Source organism: Myotis lucifugus, unplaced genomic scaffold, assembly GCF_000147115.1.
Source record: "Myotis lucifugus unplaced genomic scaffold, Myoluc2.0 scaffold_26, whole genome shotgun sequence".
Classification (NCBI taxonomy): Eukaryota; Metazoa; Chordata; class Mammalia; order Chiroptera; family Vespertilionidae; genus Myotis; species Myotis lucifugus.
In genome coordinates, this window is record NW_005871074.1 from 3,081,807 (window position 1) to 3,099,214 (window position 17,408).

General features: G+C 38.0%; 1 protein-coding gene across 8 annotated transcripts in view; it reads left to right on the forward strand.

The window, feature by feature from the left end:
* WRN (Werner syndrome RecQ like helicase) overlaps window positions 1-17,408 on the forward strand; it is a 120,131-nt gene that overhangs the window by 88,315 nt on the left and 14,408 nt on the right. For 7 of the 8 annotated variants that reach the window (XR_002828602.1, XR_002828601.1, XM_014453601.2 and 4 more), the window contains 5 exons: window positions 4,869-4,944; window positions 5,195-5,307; window positions 7,305-7,419; window positions 13,544-13,675; window positions 15,900-16,062. Coding sequence is in view for 6 of the 8 variants with exons in the window: in XM_014453601.2 (XP_014309087.1) it covers window positions 4,869-4,944; window positions 5,195-5,307; window positions 7,305-7,419; window positions 13,544-13,675; window positions 15,900-16,062 (599 nt within the window). In the remaining 2 variants the exon portion in view is untranslated. The remainder of the gene's footprint in view (window positions 1-4,868; window positions 4,945-5,194; window positions 5,308-7,304; window positions 7,420-13,543; window positions 13,676-15,899; window positions 16,063-17,408) is intronic. The other variant, XM_023751852.1, reaches the window with a different exon arrangement.

Sequence of the window (17,408 nt, forward strand, 5' to 3'; positions counted from 1 at the left end):
TAAAAGTGTGGAGAAAGTACAGAATTACAGAAGGTCTTAAGATAGAGCATTTGAAAAACTTGTTAGGACTTAATTGCAAATTAAATGGACTATCCTATATAATAAAAGGCTAAAATGCAAATTGAACAGCAGAACGACTGGTCACTATGATGTGCACTGACCACCAGGGGGCAGATGCTCAATGCAACTCCTGCCCCGGTCCCTGGTGGGCAGTTCGCTCCCACAGGGGGAGCGCCACTCATCCAGAAGCTGGGCTAACAGCTGGTGAGCGCAGCGGCAATGGTGGGACCCTCTCCTGCCTCGGCACTGAGGATGCCCGGGGACCAGGCCTAAGCTGTCATCTGGACATCTCCTGAGGGCTCCTGGCCTTTGAGAGGCACAGGCTGGGCGGGGGCCCCCCCCCCCCCCCCCCCCCCGCAAGTGCGCAAATTTCATGAACTGGGCCTCTAGCGTTTACATACATATTGGATGAAAGAAAATTAATGTGCTTTAATCTCATTTTCTAATGATTTGCTCACTTAGATACTACTACTTTGGATCTGACATAAACATTTACCATAATACCAGTCTCCCGGCCCAAACAGTTTATTTATTTTTGGATATGTAGTATGTGATTGTTATGTTTTATGTAAAAAAAAGGTTTAAGGAGTGTACAAAACAGTATATTCACTCAACATGCTGAAGCATTTCTTCATCTAAACATTTACTGTGTTTTTACTAGTGTAGGCACTGGGATTCAGTGGGGAATACTGGAGAAATAACAGAGACTAGTTTATACTCTAGTGCAGTGGTTCTCAACCTTGACTGCACATTAGAATCACCTGGGAATCTTTTTAAAATCCTGATTTCTGGGCCTCATCCTCCAGAAATTCTGTTTCTTTATTATGGGGTGAGGCCACAACAGGTTAGTAACAAAGAAACAGAACCAGAAATCAGGATTTTAAAAAGATTCCCAGGTGATTCTAATGTGCAGCCAAGGTTGAGAACCACTGCTCTAGTGGGATGTGCAGGTAAGGGAGCGTAAACATCCAGAGTCATACCACTTGGAAACACATTTTGGAAAGTTACATTTGAGGCTTAAGTTTAAGTCAGTCCAGTGTAGTGAGGGGAAGTTTTCTAAGCAGAGGAATGGCTCACATTCTAAACCGGAAATGAGAGCATATGACATGATTGAAGAACTCACAGACCCCCAGCCATCACCTGGTAGAGGGAAACAAAGGGGTGGTAAAATGTAAGTGTGGAGAATTAAAGCGGATCCAGGATATGCAGTTCCTTTGAAGCACTCAGGTTGATCATGAAGGTAGTTTGGAGCTAAGGAAAGGTTTTAAGTAAAACAGTGACATAATCAAATGTATGGTTGAGAACAGGGCTGACAAACATTTTCTGTAAAGGGTCAGATAGTAAATATTTTAGGCTTTGAGAGCCATGTGCTATCTGTCTCAATATACTCAACTTCACCATTATGGCCTCACAGCTGCCATAGATGATAGTAAAATGAATGAGCGTGGCTATGTTCCAATAAAACTTTATTTGTGGGCACTGAAATTTGAATTTCATATCATTTTCACATGTCACAGAATGTTCTTTTGATTTTTTTTAACCATTTAAAAATGTAAAAGACCATTTTTAGCTGACAAGCTTTTACCAGCACAGACGGATTTGGCCTGTGGACCCCAGAGAGCAGATCCTTGACAGATGACTGGAGTGGGGGGGATGGATTTCAGCAGGATCAGGGTGGTAGACAAACAGGTAAAGTGGCTATGCAGCAGCCTTTGCAAGAGATGGTGTTTTAGATGAGGGAAGTGGCAGTGGATGTGGAGAGAAATAGATTTGTAAGATAGGTAGGAGACAGAATTGTTAGGGCTCAGTGATTGAAAAGATAGGTGGGTTAAGGAAAACGGAGGATTTGAACATAACCCTTAAGTTTCTGTCTTTGCAGGTGCAAGTGTTGTCATTTCCTTCCCTGGGCAATAAGAGGAACACAGTGTTGAGGGGCTGAAAGTTTAGGAAGTGAGGTTAAAATTAGAGTTTCGTGATAGACACACTGAGTTTGAGGTACCTGTTGAGTGGTCCAGAAATTAATTTTAATATATGAGATTGGTTTACGGAAATGAGAAAGATGCTACCTATTAATAACTATTATTTTAAAGTTCACTTGCATTTTCATTAAAATAATACATGCGGCCCTACCTGGTTTGGCTCAGTGGATAAAGGGTTGGCCTGTGGGCTTAAAGGTCTCAGGTTCAATTCCAGTCAAGGGCGCGTACCTTGGTTAAAGGCTCAGTCCCCTGCCTGGTCAGGAAGAGTGTGGGAGGCCACTGATCGATGTGTCTCTCTTACATCATTGTTTCTCTCTGTCTCTCTCCCTCCCTTCCACTCTCTGAAAATCAATGGAGAAAATATCCTCAGGTGAGGATTAACAACAACAACAAAACATGTGCATGGTTTTTAAAGTCAATTGATACCTAAAGACATAACAGTGTATACCAGTTCACACCCTTGCCAAACCCACTTGGTTTTGTTCTATAGAAGCGTCCCCCTCAAATGTTCCAGCTGGTGTTTCTGGTACTTGCCACCATTTATCTAAGTGACATGCTTAGATTACTGTTTTTTGACTTAACAGTTTTAGAAATTTTCTGTTGACATCCTATAATGGTAGATTAGGGCTTATCTCCCCCTTCCCTTCTTTCACCTCCTTCAGTCCCCCCTCCTCTCCAACATAATTATATTTCAAGTTTTGGTCACATTAATAATTTGTTTTTACATTGTTAAAACTATTCAAATATTATATACTATTAAGCCAAACTGTTATAATGGCCACCACTAACTTAATTTTCTTTGATGATAATAATTGTCTTTGTTTTTGCTTGTTTTGCTTTGTTTACTAATTTTGCTTTTCTCCCTTTTTTCAAACTCTTTTTGTTTGTTTACTCTCTTTGGAGAGTTCTTTGACTTTATATCTGCTCCTATCTAATGAAGTTTTATTTTTTAAAAAAATATATATATATTAGTGTCCTGGTGCCCAGATTTGTGCACATTGAAAGGAAAATAATTAGAAGAAATATTTTAATATTGCTATTTGCCCTTTCTCTGTAATGGAAGTGTCAGAGCCACTGCTGGTCGCTGTCTGCAGAGTGATCAGCGGTGTGATTGAGCCCCTGCCCGGCTCCCAGGGGGCGGTGGCCCCATCCCCCACTGCTGCTGCCACTGGTTGCCGTCTGCTGGGCGATTGGGGCCACTGCTTACACCCACCTTGGCCTGGCATCACCCACTCACCTGCTCCACAATCCCGCCGTGGTCCCACTCTCGTCGGGGTCCGGCAGCGCCTCCACTGCCGTCCGCTGCCAACGCTGCGTCGCTGATGCCCGCCATGGTCCGCGCTGCCCCCTGGTGGTTAGCGCACATCATAGCGAGCGGTCAAACTCCCAATCTCCCGGTCAACAATTTGTATATTAGGCTTTTATTATAAAGGATATATAATAATATATATATATTGACAGTATTACAGATATTCCCCATTCCTTCCCCCTTTGCCCCTCTCTGCCCAACCCCTACCCCACCTCATGCCTTTACCACACTATTGCACTATTGTCTGTGTCCATGGGCTGTGTATGTAAGTATTATAGTTATCACATATTTAGCTTTTATGAGCTATTTCTTGCTCTCTTCTTTCTTTAATAGCAATCTTTTTTTGTTTCATGGATACAGTATCTCCACTTACTTCTTTGATGATACTCATTATAGTTATTTTGAACCTTTCTCCTTTCTCCTATGAATATTGTAATAATATTCATAGGCAAAATGTTTTTCATTTAACATTTTCCATGTGTATTTCTGCTTCAGGAACATGTTACCCAGAATTTTGCTAGTATATATGATAATAAAATTTATTTGTGAAATAACTTAAAATACCATTTTGCAATAGTACATTATTATAAAGTTTCCCATAAATGATAAGATGATGGTTAATATAATTATATTATTTAAAACACATTTATAATTTTCTTGAGTAACCTGATATTACTGATTTTTTTGCACTGTAGTTATTTTTCTTCGGGTTCAAATCTATTTAATTTCAGTGATAGAATTTGATCATTGTAAAAATGAAATCTTCCTTTACATGCAAATTTTGAATTCTTGATATAGAGAAATTTATAATTCTTAAATAGCAAACATGTTCTTCCCTTTCTCCCCAAAAACAGGAATTTATTTAAATTTGGTGTCTTTCATTTAAGATATTCTGTACAGTTTCATTTTTATAACTTTTCCTCTTTATAATTAATAAATGAGATGTGCTTATAGATATTGATTTTCTATCTAGTTTGCTGCCTAGTACCTTTCATACCATGTTGTTTGCTAATTGGATGTTATTTATCCTTTTTTAGGAGTCAAAAGCAAAATTACTTTTGGCTTAGTTTTGTTTTCTTTTGAAGAATATTGTGAATAATTTCATTAATCTCATGCTGATGTTCCCCACTATCTAAAGATTAGTAGTATCATAGCAAAGGATCATAGATTGTATCCCTCTTGGCTGAAAAACAAAAAAAATGTTATCTTCTATATAGGGAAGGAGTATTTTCTTTCAAAGTATGTGGTTGAGAAGGAAGATGTGGCATATGCTTAAGTACACCAATTTTGTGATGAACTCATATTACAGTTTTAACTTTACCATTGTAATGAATGTATTTGACCCCAGATGTTTAAAATCTTAGCTGCCATATAAGTAACAATGCTCTACTGGTATCGGGAAGAATACAAGTTAGCATAAGACTTGGAAATATACTTAATAGTCTCATTTTGGGGTGAAATAAAAAATGAACTTGGAGAAAGAAGAGTTTTTATTATTTATTTTCTTTTAACTATTTTAGCATCATGGTGCCATCACCAGGAAAATCTTACAAGTCTTCAGAACCTGTTATTTCGGCTCAAGAGCAGGAGACTCAGGTATGACTTTTGTAAAAAGGCAGGTAGTTTTTGAGAGGCTGGTCAGGATTCTATGCATTCTTGAAATTCTGTTGCCAGTATTTTAAAAAATTGTTCTTAGTTAAGAGTCTGAGATAGAGTTCAGTTTTTTTTTTTTTTTCATCCTCAGGGAAAATTTAATACCTGAAGCTCTTAAAATGAAGGACTAGATTTTTCTAAGTATATTTTTTTAGATATTGAGTTGTTTCTTTGTTCTTTGTTCTTTGTTTAGACTGTATTATATGGCAAATTGCTAGAAGCTAGGCAGAAACTTGCCAATAACTTGGATATTCCTCCAGCTATCCTGGCAACAAATAAGATACTGTTGGATATGGCCAAAATGAGGTAAACTATTTATTTGTTTATGTTCTAACCTAATTTTCTTTAACATAATAGGTTTGTAAAACATATCTTAAGTGATAATGACTATGGCTCTAACTGTCACAGCTGTTGGATTAGATATCTGTCACATCCGTTGGTGACTTCCAAATCTTCATGCTGCTACCAATGATCTCTTCTCTGAGCTTTAGGCTCAGGCTTCTACATGAATGGAAACCAACTGTCTCCAGCAATCAGACCCAGTACATAAACAATCTGTCATAATCCACAAACACTCCTCACATGGATTTCATTCAAATAACAAAACTCTTCTTTCTGAATTCCTTGTTTTTGTTAGTCAGATCATGATGTGCCCAATCACGTATGTTTAAAAACCGATGATATTATTTTCACTCCTCTAACCTATGTCCCCTTCTTACTTTTCTCTGAAGTTTCTAGACTTTTTCATTTAAATGTTTCTGATGTGTCTGCCTCTGCCTTCCTCCCTTGTTTTAGTATCACCATGTTTGTTCGGACCATTACCCTTGGCCTATTGCAAAAGCCTTTTAACTAGTTACTCTTTCCTCAGCCTCTCTCTTTCTGTTTCATCTGATGAAAGACTACCAAATTAATCTTTGTCATGTATACTTCTGCTTAACTAGATTCCCAGTATGTTAATTTCTTTAGGTTACAATTCAAGGCCCTCCATGTATGAACTTAAACCTACTTTTCCATCTGAGTCACAAAATTTTAAATGGTTTATCTTGTTTAGGTTTTTTGCCATTTGTTGAAGACCCCTTTTCAACCTCCATATACTTACTTACGATGGTGCTTCTTCTTTGTAGTTTCCTTGATTTCCCAAAACTCCTGTTAGGAAATTCTTCAAAATCTGGCTTTGTTATTATTTTCTCCATGAAGTTTGTATTAGCAAAGTAATGCCTGTCTCTGTTATTGCTAAAGGACTTCTAAATATAAATTTTAAAGATGCTTCTACAGCACTTATCACACAATGCTCTATTTTTTCGTTATTAGTGACATACATATATCATCTAGATTTTTACCTCTGTGAATAACAATAATATGTTCCTCATCTTTTTGTGTCTTTCAAAACACCTAGCACGATGTTTACTAAATACTATGTGGTCAATAACTATTTAGAAGAAATTATTTCCGACGAATAGTTGCTTGATAATTTTGCCTCTTATGCCTCCTTTTAAAAAATTGTTGTTACATAATAGTCATGGGGATGTAAACTGTAGCCTAGGGAATAAGGTCAATAATATTTGTTAACTATGTATGGTGTCAGATGGGTACTAGAGTTATCAGAGTGGTCACTTTTTAGGTTACATAAATGTCTAATCACTATGTGGTACAACTGAAACTAGTATAATAATGTATGTCAACTGTAATTAAAAAATAAAAATTTATTTTAAAAATTGCTTATGTCACTAAATTTCATCCATGAGATGTTTCATTAGTGTAGAATTTTCTAATATTACATAGTACTTATATTTTATTTTATAATAAGTATTTCATTAAAAATAAATAATCACAGACCACCTTGCAATATTCAGTGAAAATATTTGATATCATTAGATTGGCATATTTTTAGAAAGGAGACATTATACAGTCTCTTGGATATTGGATAAGAAATATTGAGATAAAAGACTAAAGTAGTTTGGTTTATTGTTACAGGTAAACACTTTATAAGTACTGCATGAAATTTTCTGAGTTTCTTAGCCTCTTAGTTGTCTTCAGTTAGTACCTCATAGTTTTTCTTTTCATATCTATAAAAATAGTAATAATGATAAGATCAGTAATGGAGTAGAACAATATGATAATAGCCTTTTTACCAATTAGTAGTGTTTATGGTGATAGCCTATTTACCAATTAGTACTGTGTTTTTGTGGTAATGGTGGTGCTGGAGTTTTTATTCATAAATTACTAAAACAGCTAAATATCAGCTATGTTGCTAGAATATAATGTTTCAGTGATTTATTGACTTAAATTTTTTTAAATGACAGACCTACTACAGTTGAAAATGTGAAAAGGATCAATGGAGTTTCTGAAGGCAAAGCTACTATGTTGGCCCCTCTATTGGAAGTCATCAAACAGTTCTGTCAAGTAAATAGCGTTCAGGTAAAATACTGTGGTGTAAGGAGTTCTGAAGGAATAAATATTTTTGACAATTTCAAAAACACCCTTCAAACGCAACATTTTCTCCCTTTATTTTCATTTCCACACCAGATACGTAGAAAATGAATTCAGATTGTTTCTACAGTAAATCAGTTAATAAGAACATGTTAGTTACCTGATTTTTAAGATGATACTGAAGTAGTTGTCCAGGCTATTTATGTTTTTCTATTTTGTTGGGAGGTATTTTTTTTAAATTTGAGTAAGTACTGTGTTTTAGGTTGATAAATTATTTACCTTCAAGTACAGATAGAAATTAAAGCTGTAAAGTTGTCCTTGTTATCAGTTGGTAAGGGGTCAGCCACTTTGTTTTTCTTTCTTTTTAAAAATGTTTTGTTTTATTTTTCCATCACTATGCCCTCTTTCACTTCCACTTATTCCCCTCCCCTGCCCCCCCCCCTTATCTATGTCCGTGAGTTCTCTCTATCTCTTTTTTTTTTCTTTTTTGCTTAGTCCCTCCACACACCTTCTCCCAGTCTGTCTGCTTTCTATCTATGAGTCTGTCTGTATTTTGCTTGGTAGTTCAGTTTGTTTATTAATTTCCACATATGAGTGAAGTCATATGGTACTTGTCTTTCTCTGACTATTTTTCTTATTGTTTGTTGTATCCCTAATTACCCTCCCCTGCCAGTCATGCTGTCTTTTGAAACTAAGTAGGTTTCATGGTATTTTGTCCATCGTAATAGCGCTTTCTTTGTATCCTTTTATTTCTTCTTGCTCCACCACGTATGACCATTTTCACAGGCTTGTTTGGGTTTCTTCTTAAACTCTACATGCGACTCCAGTGACTGGATCGCACTGTAGAAATAATTCTGTAACTCTAAGCAGAAACTCTTCTGCTTTTTGTATGTAACTTATCCCTCTTTTAATATAGTATATCTTTGGTAACTTTAAATTTTTTTTTAATATCCTATATAATAAAAGCGTAGTATGCAGATTGTCCCCTCAACTGGGAGTTCATCTGGGAGTTCAACCAGGCGGTGGGGCCGGCTGGGAAGGGGTGGCCCCTGCCGACGGCGGTGGCAGGTGGCTAGGGGGAGGGAGGGAGTACCTGGTTGGCAGCCGGCAGGCGCAAGGGACCCTACCAGTGCATGAATTTTGTGCACTGGGCCTCTAGTGCTTATGTAAGACATCACGTGAAGATGCCTTATATTTTATATTGGATATTTTTTTAACAATTTGGTAAAAAGAAATTATACCAGTAGTAATTGAATACATTTTTTTCTCTTTGGACACTTGATGGTAGGATCTTCTTCATGAATTAGTGGTTTGATTTAATAATGAGAGAATTATCCTCCTCAGACCTCCTCAAGAGTAAATTGAAGTAGGGTAAAAATATCAACGCTCCAAAGGATAGGTATGGAACTTTTGAACCTTCTGGATAGAGAAAATGACTGTTAATTTCTGGTGGTTAGGAATTATGCCTGCATTGTTGTACACATTTAAACCATTTACCGAAGAAATAAATTAATAAACTTTAGTGCTTATTAAGCCAGCTTTGTTATTCATCACTTTCATTAAGCTTTAACATATTTACTTAAAATTTTGAAGCAAAACTTAAATATTGTCATAATACAAATCAAAAGTTATAAATATGAGGACATGGGATTAAACCCATTAAGATGGCCATTTAAGAAAAAGAAGTTAAAATCACTTTGTAGAAATACATTTTATGAGAATTATAATGTTTTTAAAATGTCTAGCTCCTTCAAAGATGAATTCATAGTTGGCAGCTACTTAAAAAATCCTAAAAAGAGACAACTATTTTTTTAACTATACATAAAAAGTAGATAGAAACCGCATACTATAATCATAATGATACCTGTAACAAACTAATTAAAAAAGTTACAGATCCTGGTCCCTTGTTGAATAATGTTGGAATCATTTTGATAAGGTTATTTATCTTTGTGGTTCATTATATTACCTATAGATACATGAGGAAATATATTTATGAGCTTTTATTTGGGAAAGAAATGTAATTTTTGTATCCATATCCTATCATTTAGGAATTTTAATTAAAAATTATAGTAGTTGAATATTGGTTTACTCCTTGGTGAAAAATAGAAATGTTTCTGTTTGATTTTTTCATCTATATGACATCATCATATACATGGTGCCTAATTTTAGAATTTGAATTTTCTGACCTAAGGCAAAAAAAATGTGTTTTCCAAATCTTTTTGGCATTTTACTTTGCATACTTCAGAAGAATATCAGGGCTGTATTCTCACATTAACACAAAGGATAATTCCAATCAAATAACCCTAGGGGTAGACATTTGGTGTTCTGAACATACAGTACACCTAAATAAAACAGGCAGGTGTTACATATTTCTGTTTCTATTTTAAAGCTTCAGAATAGCTGTGTATTGCAGATTTTAGAAAACATGTATCAAGACAGATTACATATTTTCTGGGGAAGCCTAGCTGGCTGCCCACACTGTGGCATTTGCCATGGTCTAGGCTAGGGTTTCAGTCCTCATTCATGCAATCTTAAAAGTCTGATGTCTTGTCACAAAATAGTTATGTTTTGGGGAGTAGATTTGCATTATTCTTCTCTGTGAACCTGGTTTTATGTGTATGTGTATGTATATAAATATAAGTATACTAGAGGCCTGGTGCACAAAAATTTGTGCACTCAGGGGTGGGGTGGGAAGGGGGGTCCCCCAGCCTGGCCTGTGCCCTCTCGCAGTCTGAGACCCCTCGAGAGATAATGACCTGCTGGCTTAGGCCTGCTCCAGGGTGGCAGAGGGCAGGCCCAATCCCTAAGTGCAGCCCCTGGTCAGGCTCAGAGCAGGGCCGATTGGGGAGTTGGGGCGCTGCCCCCTGTCATGCACAGAGCAGGGCGGATTGGGAGGTTGCGATGCCACCCTCAGTCACGCTCAGGGTAGGGCCGATTGGGGGGTTGGGGCACTGCCCCCTGTCACTCACAGAGTAGGGCGGATCAGGGGGTTGGGGCGCTGCACCCTGTCACTCACAGAGCAGGGCCAATGGGGAGGTTATGGCTCTACCCTGTCACACACAGAGCAAGGCCTGTGGAGGGGGTTTGGGGCGCTGCACCCTGTCACTCACAGAGCAGGGCCAATGGGGAGGTTATGGCTCTACCCTATCACACACAGAGCAAGGCCTGTGGAGGGGGGTTGGGGCGCTGCCCCCTGTCACACACAGAGCAGGGTCGATCAGGGGGTTGGGGAGCTCCCCACTGTCATGCACAGAGCAGGGCCGATAGGGGAGTTGGGGCACCGCCCCCTGTCACACACAGAGCAGGGCGGATCAGGGGGTTGGGGCACTGCGCCCTGTCACACTCAGGGCAAGGCCAATGGGGAGGTTATGGCTCTACCCTGTCACACACAGAGCAAGGCCCGTGGAGGGGGGTTGGGGCGCCACCCTCTATCACCCACAGAGCAGGGCCGATCAGGGGGTTGGGGCGCCGCCACTGTCACACTCGGGGCAGGGCCAATGGAGAGGTTATGGCTCTACCCTGTCACACACAGAGCAGGGCTGATCAGGGGGTTGGTGCGCTGCACCCTGTCAAACACAGAGCCGCAGGGCAATCAGGGGATTGGGGAGCTCCCCCCTATCAGGCACAGAGCAGGGCTGATCAGGGGGTTGGTGCGCTGCACCCTGTCAAACACAGAGCTGCAGGGCAATCAGGGGATTGGGGAGCTCCCCTCTATCAGGCACAGAGCAGGGCTGATCAGGGGGTTGGGGCGCCTTACCTGGTCACGAACAGAGCAGGGCGGATAGGGAGGTTGTGGCCCCGCCCCCTGTCACACACAGAGCCGCAGGGTAATCAGGGGGTTTGGGAGCTGCCCCCTGTCACGCTGATCCCGGTGCCGGGAGGCATATTACCCTTTTACTATATAGAATAGAGGCCTGGTGCATGGGTGGGGGCTGGCTGGTTTGCCCTGAAGGGTGTCCTGGATCAGGGTGGGGGTCCCCACTGGGGTGCCTGGCCAGTCTGGGTGAGGGGCTGAGGGCTGTTTTCTGGGTGGCGAGTGACTGAAGCTTCCAACCGCTCCTTGTTTTCTTTTTTTTTTTTTTTATTCTGGGCCAGCTTTAGCTCTGGCTCTAGCTCTGAGGCTTCAGCTGCTATAATCGAAACAATGTATAACTCTAGCTCTGAGATCCCGGCTGGCTGAAAGCTGGTTTCTGGGGTTTTGCAACTATATTTGCAACATAGTTTCTTAGAGTTGTAGCTCAGAGGCCGGCAAGTGAGGCGGGGAACGTTGCAGTCTGCAGTCACTGGAGCAAGCAAGCCTCATGCTCGCTTCCAGCTGCCTGGCTGCCGGCCGCCATCTTGGCTGACAGTTAATTTGCATAAGGATATGCTGATTAGCCAATGGGAAGGGTAGCGGTCGTACGCTAATTACCATGTTTCTCTTTTATTAGTGTAGATATATTAAAATGCAAATTCATTGATTTATAGTGAGAAATACAACTGGAAAGTTTCACTTGACCCAATGAGTGTGTTCTCTCCTTTAGAAACTGGCTTATCTGAAGTTGTTTAGGGAGCCCGGAATCAAACAAGGGAAACCCTGAGAGTGTCTTAAATAGGCTCTCAGCAGCAAAAGCAGGATGAGGCATTCTTACACACTACTTGCCAAAGGAACTTTAATATTCAAATCTAGTTGGCCAAGGCTGCTTCTCATCTGAACAGCGCTTGGATAGGCATTGCGTACTTTTGTTTTTCTGCCTTTCCTACTTATGTTTTCATAATTGATTGTTCTCTGTTCACATAGTCTTTTATCTACATAGAGCATGATTTGATTAGATATTTTGCTTACTAGAATCACATTCTAGCCCTATCTTCTTGAGATTATTACTCTCGTATTAATTTGCTGATGTTCCCAAACACTTTTAGTCACACATTTACAGATGGTGGCATGATTTTGTTCCATTTATCTTAACATCTTTATGTATTTGCCAGTATAACGCCCAGTGATCACATTTCTAAGACCTTGGTATAGAGGTATCCCATGGTTGCCTGCAGGTATAGTTTACACTGTAATCCTGAAGAATCTGGCTAATGGAGTTTGATTTTAGTCATTCCCAGAAACTTAAGGCCAATTCTGACCGTGTTAAGGTCTCAGATGGAAACACTTTAATTTCATTTAATAAAATATGTAATGTGTTCTTTGAAAGCCTAGCGGTGCCTGGAAACAACCTGGAGACCTTAGGTCTTAGGTGTTGTCTGGCTTCTCTGTTCGCCAAGCTGCAGTTGTCCCAGGTGTCTGTGAACTAATCTGCAGACTTCCTTTTTGTTTAGGATTGCAAGGGACTAGTGTGGGTTACAGTAAGCCAAGTTCTGTTGGATTTAATTATTTTAATCTAGTATTGGTTCTTACGTTTTGGAAGGTAAAGTTGGCATTTTGGAGGAAAACTGTTGTTATATCGATGTGAATCCTATATCATATACTAATTCTATCATAACTATTACTTGGCCTTTATTTTCTTCAGGCTTTAAAAAAATCCTAGTATTTCTTTATTAATTTTATTTTTTAACCCTTTCTCCATTTTTTCTTTTAAATGTCTTAATGAATCATATTTAAGAATTTACATAATGCTTCAAGAGCCACAGTTTGTATGTATTTTTCTTAACTAAATGTACTGTATGTAGTTAATGAGAAATTTTCTTTAAGATATGTTAGCAGAATTTGTGGTTATAGTTCCTACATTTGAATATTAATTATTTTTATTTATTCATTTAACATTCACTTCTAGGGGGCTTGGGGACTTAATATTTAAAGGTAGAGTGGTCTACATTATAGTTCATTTTTTCTTTCCTCTTATTGGCTAAAGGAAAGACTAGGAATTTCTAGTTCTACAGCCACATTTATTATTACAAACATTTGATTCCTTCTAGCTTTATTTTTCCTTTTAAAATTAATATGTAAAAAGTAACACCAAACACCTTCTTCGAGCTCCTCATAAAAAGGGAATTTTTTCCTCTTCCTTGGAGGTTTTATTTGTGTTATTTTTACCCCCTAAGGCCTACTGATCATATTGATATCCTTTCTATCATCATGTTGATATTATTATTCACCATTTGTGCTTCTTTTAAACTTTTGTAGACAGATCTCTTTTCAAGTACAAATCCTCCAGAAGAACAGAAGAAAAGCCTGGTGGCAAAAGACAAAGAATGCTCCCTCCCACCGTCTACGGCCATAACGTATTCTTTATTCCAAGAAAAGAAGATGTCTTTGGTAAGTGTTACATTCATATTAGAGGGAATTTTTTAATTTATCTAAACACGTTTTATCAACTTTTCAGTATTAAAGTTGTGACTTGGGGTACATTTCTTCTAATCCTATAATATTTTACATTGTTTCATTGTGTATTTAATTTTAGAATAGAATGTCATCTTCTTTTTGCTAAGCCTACTTCTGTCAGTTGAGTAAAAACAGCAAGTATAGGTTGACCATGATTATCTTATAGAGATTATATCCGAGGTACTGATAAACACATTTATAGCTCAGGGATATTAGAGCAGCCATATTGTAAGACTGTTTTTTTAAAAACTGGATTAATAGTTTAGAAACTATCAGCATATGTATTGATAAGAAATAACCTCCAAGACACATTAAGTTAAAAAAAAGGAATACCAGAGCAATGTGAAAAACAAACATATAAATATGTACGTACTTGTATATTCACCAAACTTGCTGGTCACTCTATATCCTTTAGTTCTGTTCTATTTTTTAACCATGCCTGATGCTCTTTGAAAAAAAATCTACTGTGAAAAATAGCCACGTTTAATGTTTCTTCACTGTTCTGGCATAAATCCTTAAGACTGTTGAGTATTTTTTAAATATATGGTGTGGGAAAAGTAGGCTTATGGTTGTGAATACATGAAACAGGAATTTAGGTTTGTATTATTATATATTAATTATTGTATTATTTTCCATATGAGTAACTATAAACCTACTTTTGCCTCATTCTGTACAAAATAGAGAGTTTATCTTAGTGGGAATAAAGATAGAATGAGGCTTCCAGCTAAGTTTTACTAATTTGAATTCCTATTCTCTCTGACCATAAATTGATTAGGCCAATGCCTGGGTTTTCTCTTCTGTGTCTTCATCCACTTGGGCACATTACACACTTTTTATACTGGTTAAGGTCTAATAGAAATAAGAATTAATAATTCATAGCTTGTCTTAATTACTTAATAGATGTTCTAATTTGATAGTCAGATTCCTTAATTAAAAGTACAGAATCCATTCCACAGGAAACCAAATAATTCCAGTGTACTATTTTTGAAACAAATTACATGATAAATAGGAATTAAAGTTCTGCCTCTTAAGTAGTAACTTAAATGTACATGTTAAATATACTTATATTGCATAATTTGACCATATATGCATGGTATAACTGAATATAATTTCTAAGAAAATTTAGTATAGCCTTCAAATTTTCTGAATAAAGTGCATGCTAATACTCATCCATGATATGAGGTTTTATGTATTATATTACATAGTCATGGTTAAAAATGTGAAGAGTTGCATATCTTCATTTATGTCTTTTGCTGTTATTTGGTTGTATATTATTGTGTAATATCATGGTGTAATTATCTCTACCTCCCAGGAGTCTGAGCTGGTCTTGCCAGTTAACTACAAAATTAAACATGCCTAAGGACTAATTAATCAGGAGCAATAATGCAATTAGTTTTAGGTAATTTGATGCCTGGTATCAAGTAACCCTGATATGCACACATGGTATACACTGTCTAGTAGGAAAGGGTAGACATTTAATTAAAGTAATTTAAAACCTACTTTTGAAGGATGAAATTATTGCTTTAAAGGCTCTTTTCTATGAAGTGTCAACATTTACACAAATCCAATCCAAATTCAGACTTTCAGGTTGTATTAAAAGAGAGTATTACGAATTAATTTAGAGCCGAGTGACTAAACTCTTGGAGTGTTTAAAAGAATATTATATCTCATACATAATCTTAAATGAATTTGGAGCTACAGTTGTATAAAAGCTACAGAAATATGTAACAGTATCCTCAATTTTAACACAATTGTTTAATTCAATTCTAGGCACATGATATATTATTTCAAGTATATAGAACATTGGATTACAGTTGACTATATTTTCAAAGGTTGTGGCAGCTTTTAGACTTAACATAGTACTCTCTGCCACTAATAGGTTTTAAAGTGGATAATTGCGGAGAGATGAGGATTGATTTCTTAGCTAATGCTGGATGATTATGTTGTATTCAGTATAATAATTGTAAAAAGTAGAATCTTGGAGTTCTCTAATGTAGGTAGTTTTAAAGAAATTGACTTTTTATAAAGTGAAGGTTGAGTACATTGTTTATTTCGCAGTGAACATTTATTACCCGAAGGTTTTGGACATTTTGTTTTCATACAGTACAGGGGAAACTTTTAAAAAAACTGACTGGTTGTTTTGCTGCTGTTTCTCTAGAAGAGTGTAGCTGAGAACAGGATTCTGCCTCTCGCAGCAGTTGGCATACACTTATCCCAAGCGGTGAAAGCTGGCTACCCAGTCGATATGGAGCGAGCAGGCCTGACTCCAGAGGTTCAGAAGATTATTACTGATGTTATCCGAAACCCTCCCATCAACTCAGGTGATCACCACCCTGGTCTGCAGCCTTAATGACTTGAGTCATTGAACCCAGATGAAGTAAACAAGCAATCCACTAATATTTTTCAGTTTAGCATCAACTCTTCATGCTACTATGAAAACTTTACTTTTGTAAGGTTTTTTATTGTGTTAGAAAAACAGTCTTTCTTCCCATTATCACTCAGGGGAAAGCCTGAGTCAGAGAAATTCATGTTTTTCTTTTCAGCTTCAGATGACAACTTACACACCAATCCTGAAACAGAGCACTTTCATTCTTTCCTGATTTCTACCTCTTCACTTGGGGGAAAATACCCAGTTTTTTCTATATTCATTCCCCAAAACTTACTCCTAGTTTTTCCCTAAATCTTTCTGCTTCCTTGTCATTGGTTTCACTTAAGCAGCCGTTCTAATCATTACAGTCAGTGGGACTTCACTGTGACCTTGAAGGGATGGGCCAAGGTCACTAGGCCTTTGTAGGAGGGTTTCCTCTTCTCACTTTGCTGCAGAACCTCAACTGTGCTCGCTTTGCTTGCCCTGCAGACATTTTTAAATAGGATGAGGTACATTAGAGGATTTCCCCTCCTAAATGTACAAATATAAACTGGTGTGTTAATAACTCAATAAATCTGATAAATTTATTCAGACTGTTAGGACAGAGCAGTGGGCATATGGCTGCAGTGCAAATAATTATTTATTATCTCAAATTCTTTCCCACTTGGGAATAACTATACAATCCCCCCCCCCCCCCATCCCAACATTTGGAAAAGAGAGGAGTAAGATCATCCTTTAAAAGCAAGTCAATTGATCAGAACAAAGACATTCAAATCCCCTTAGAAGGCAGTATTAACTCTAGGCTGAGCAAGACTTGACTGAAGGTCTAAGAAAGAACACCCCCATCCCTTCTATCGGTCAGCCATGGAAGCATAGGGGAAGGAGAGACACGGGCAAGATTGGGCAGTGTCATCTAAGTAGAATCCAGGGAACTAAAGTTTTTCTTTTTTATTATATCATACTAAACGTGTGCTGCCAACTATTTAGAAGAAAAAAATACGCAATTTCTAATCCTGGCAATGAGACTTCAAGTGTATTAAGTAAGGGCCCCTCTCTCAGGACTCAGAGAAATGAGTGTCTTTGATGAGCTGTTGGAATAGGCAGGTTTTTCCTGTTGACAATCATGTTTGTGAATGTTTAGCCGCCTTCCTTAAATCTTGAAGACGGATGGTGTTAGCCTAGGTCAGTGGTTCTCAACCTTGGCTGCACATTAGAATCACCTGGGAATCTTTTTAAAATCCTGATTTCTGGGCCTCCAACCTCCGGAAATTCTGTTTCTTTGTTATGGGGTGAGCCACA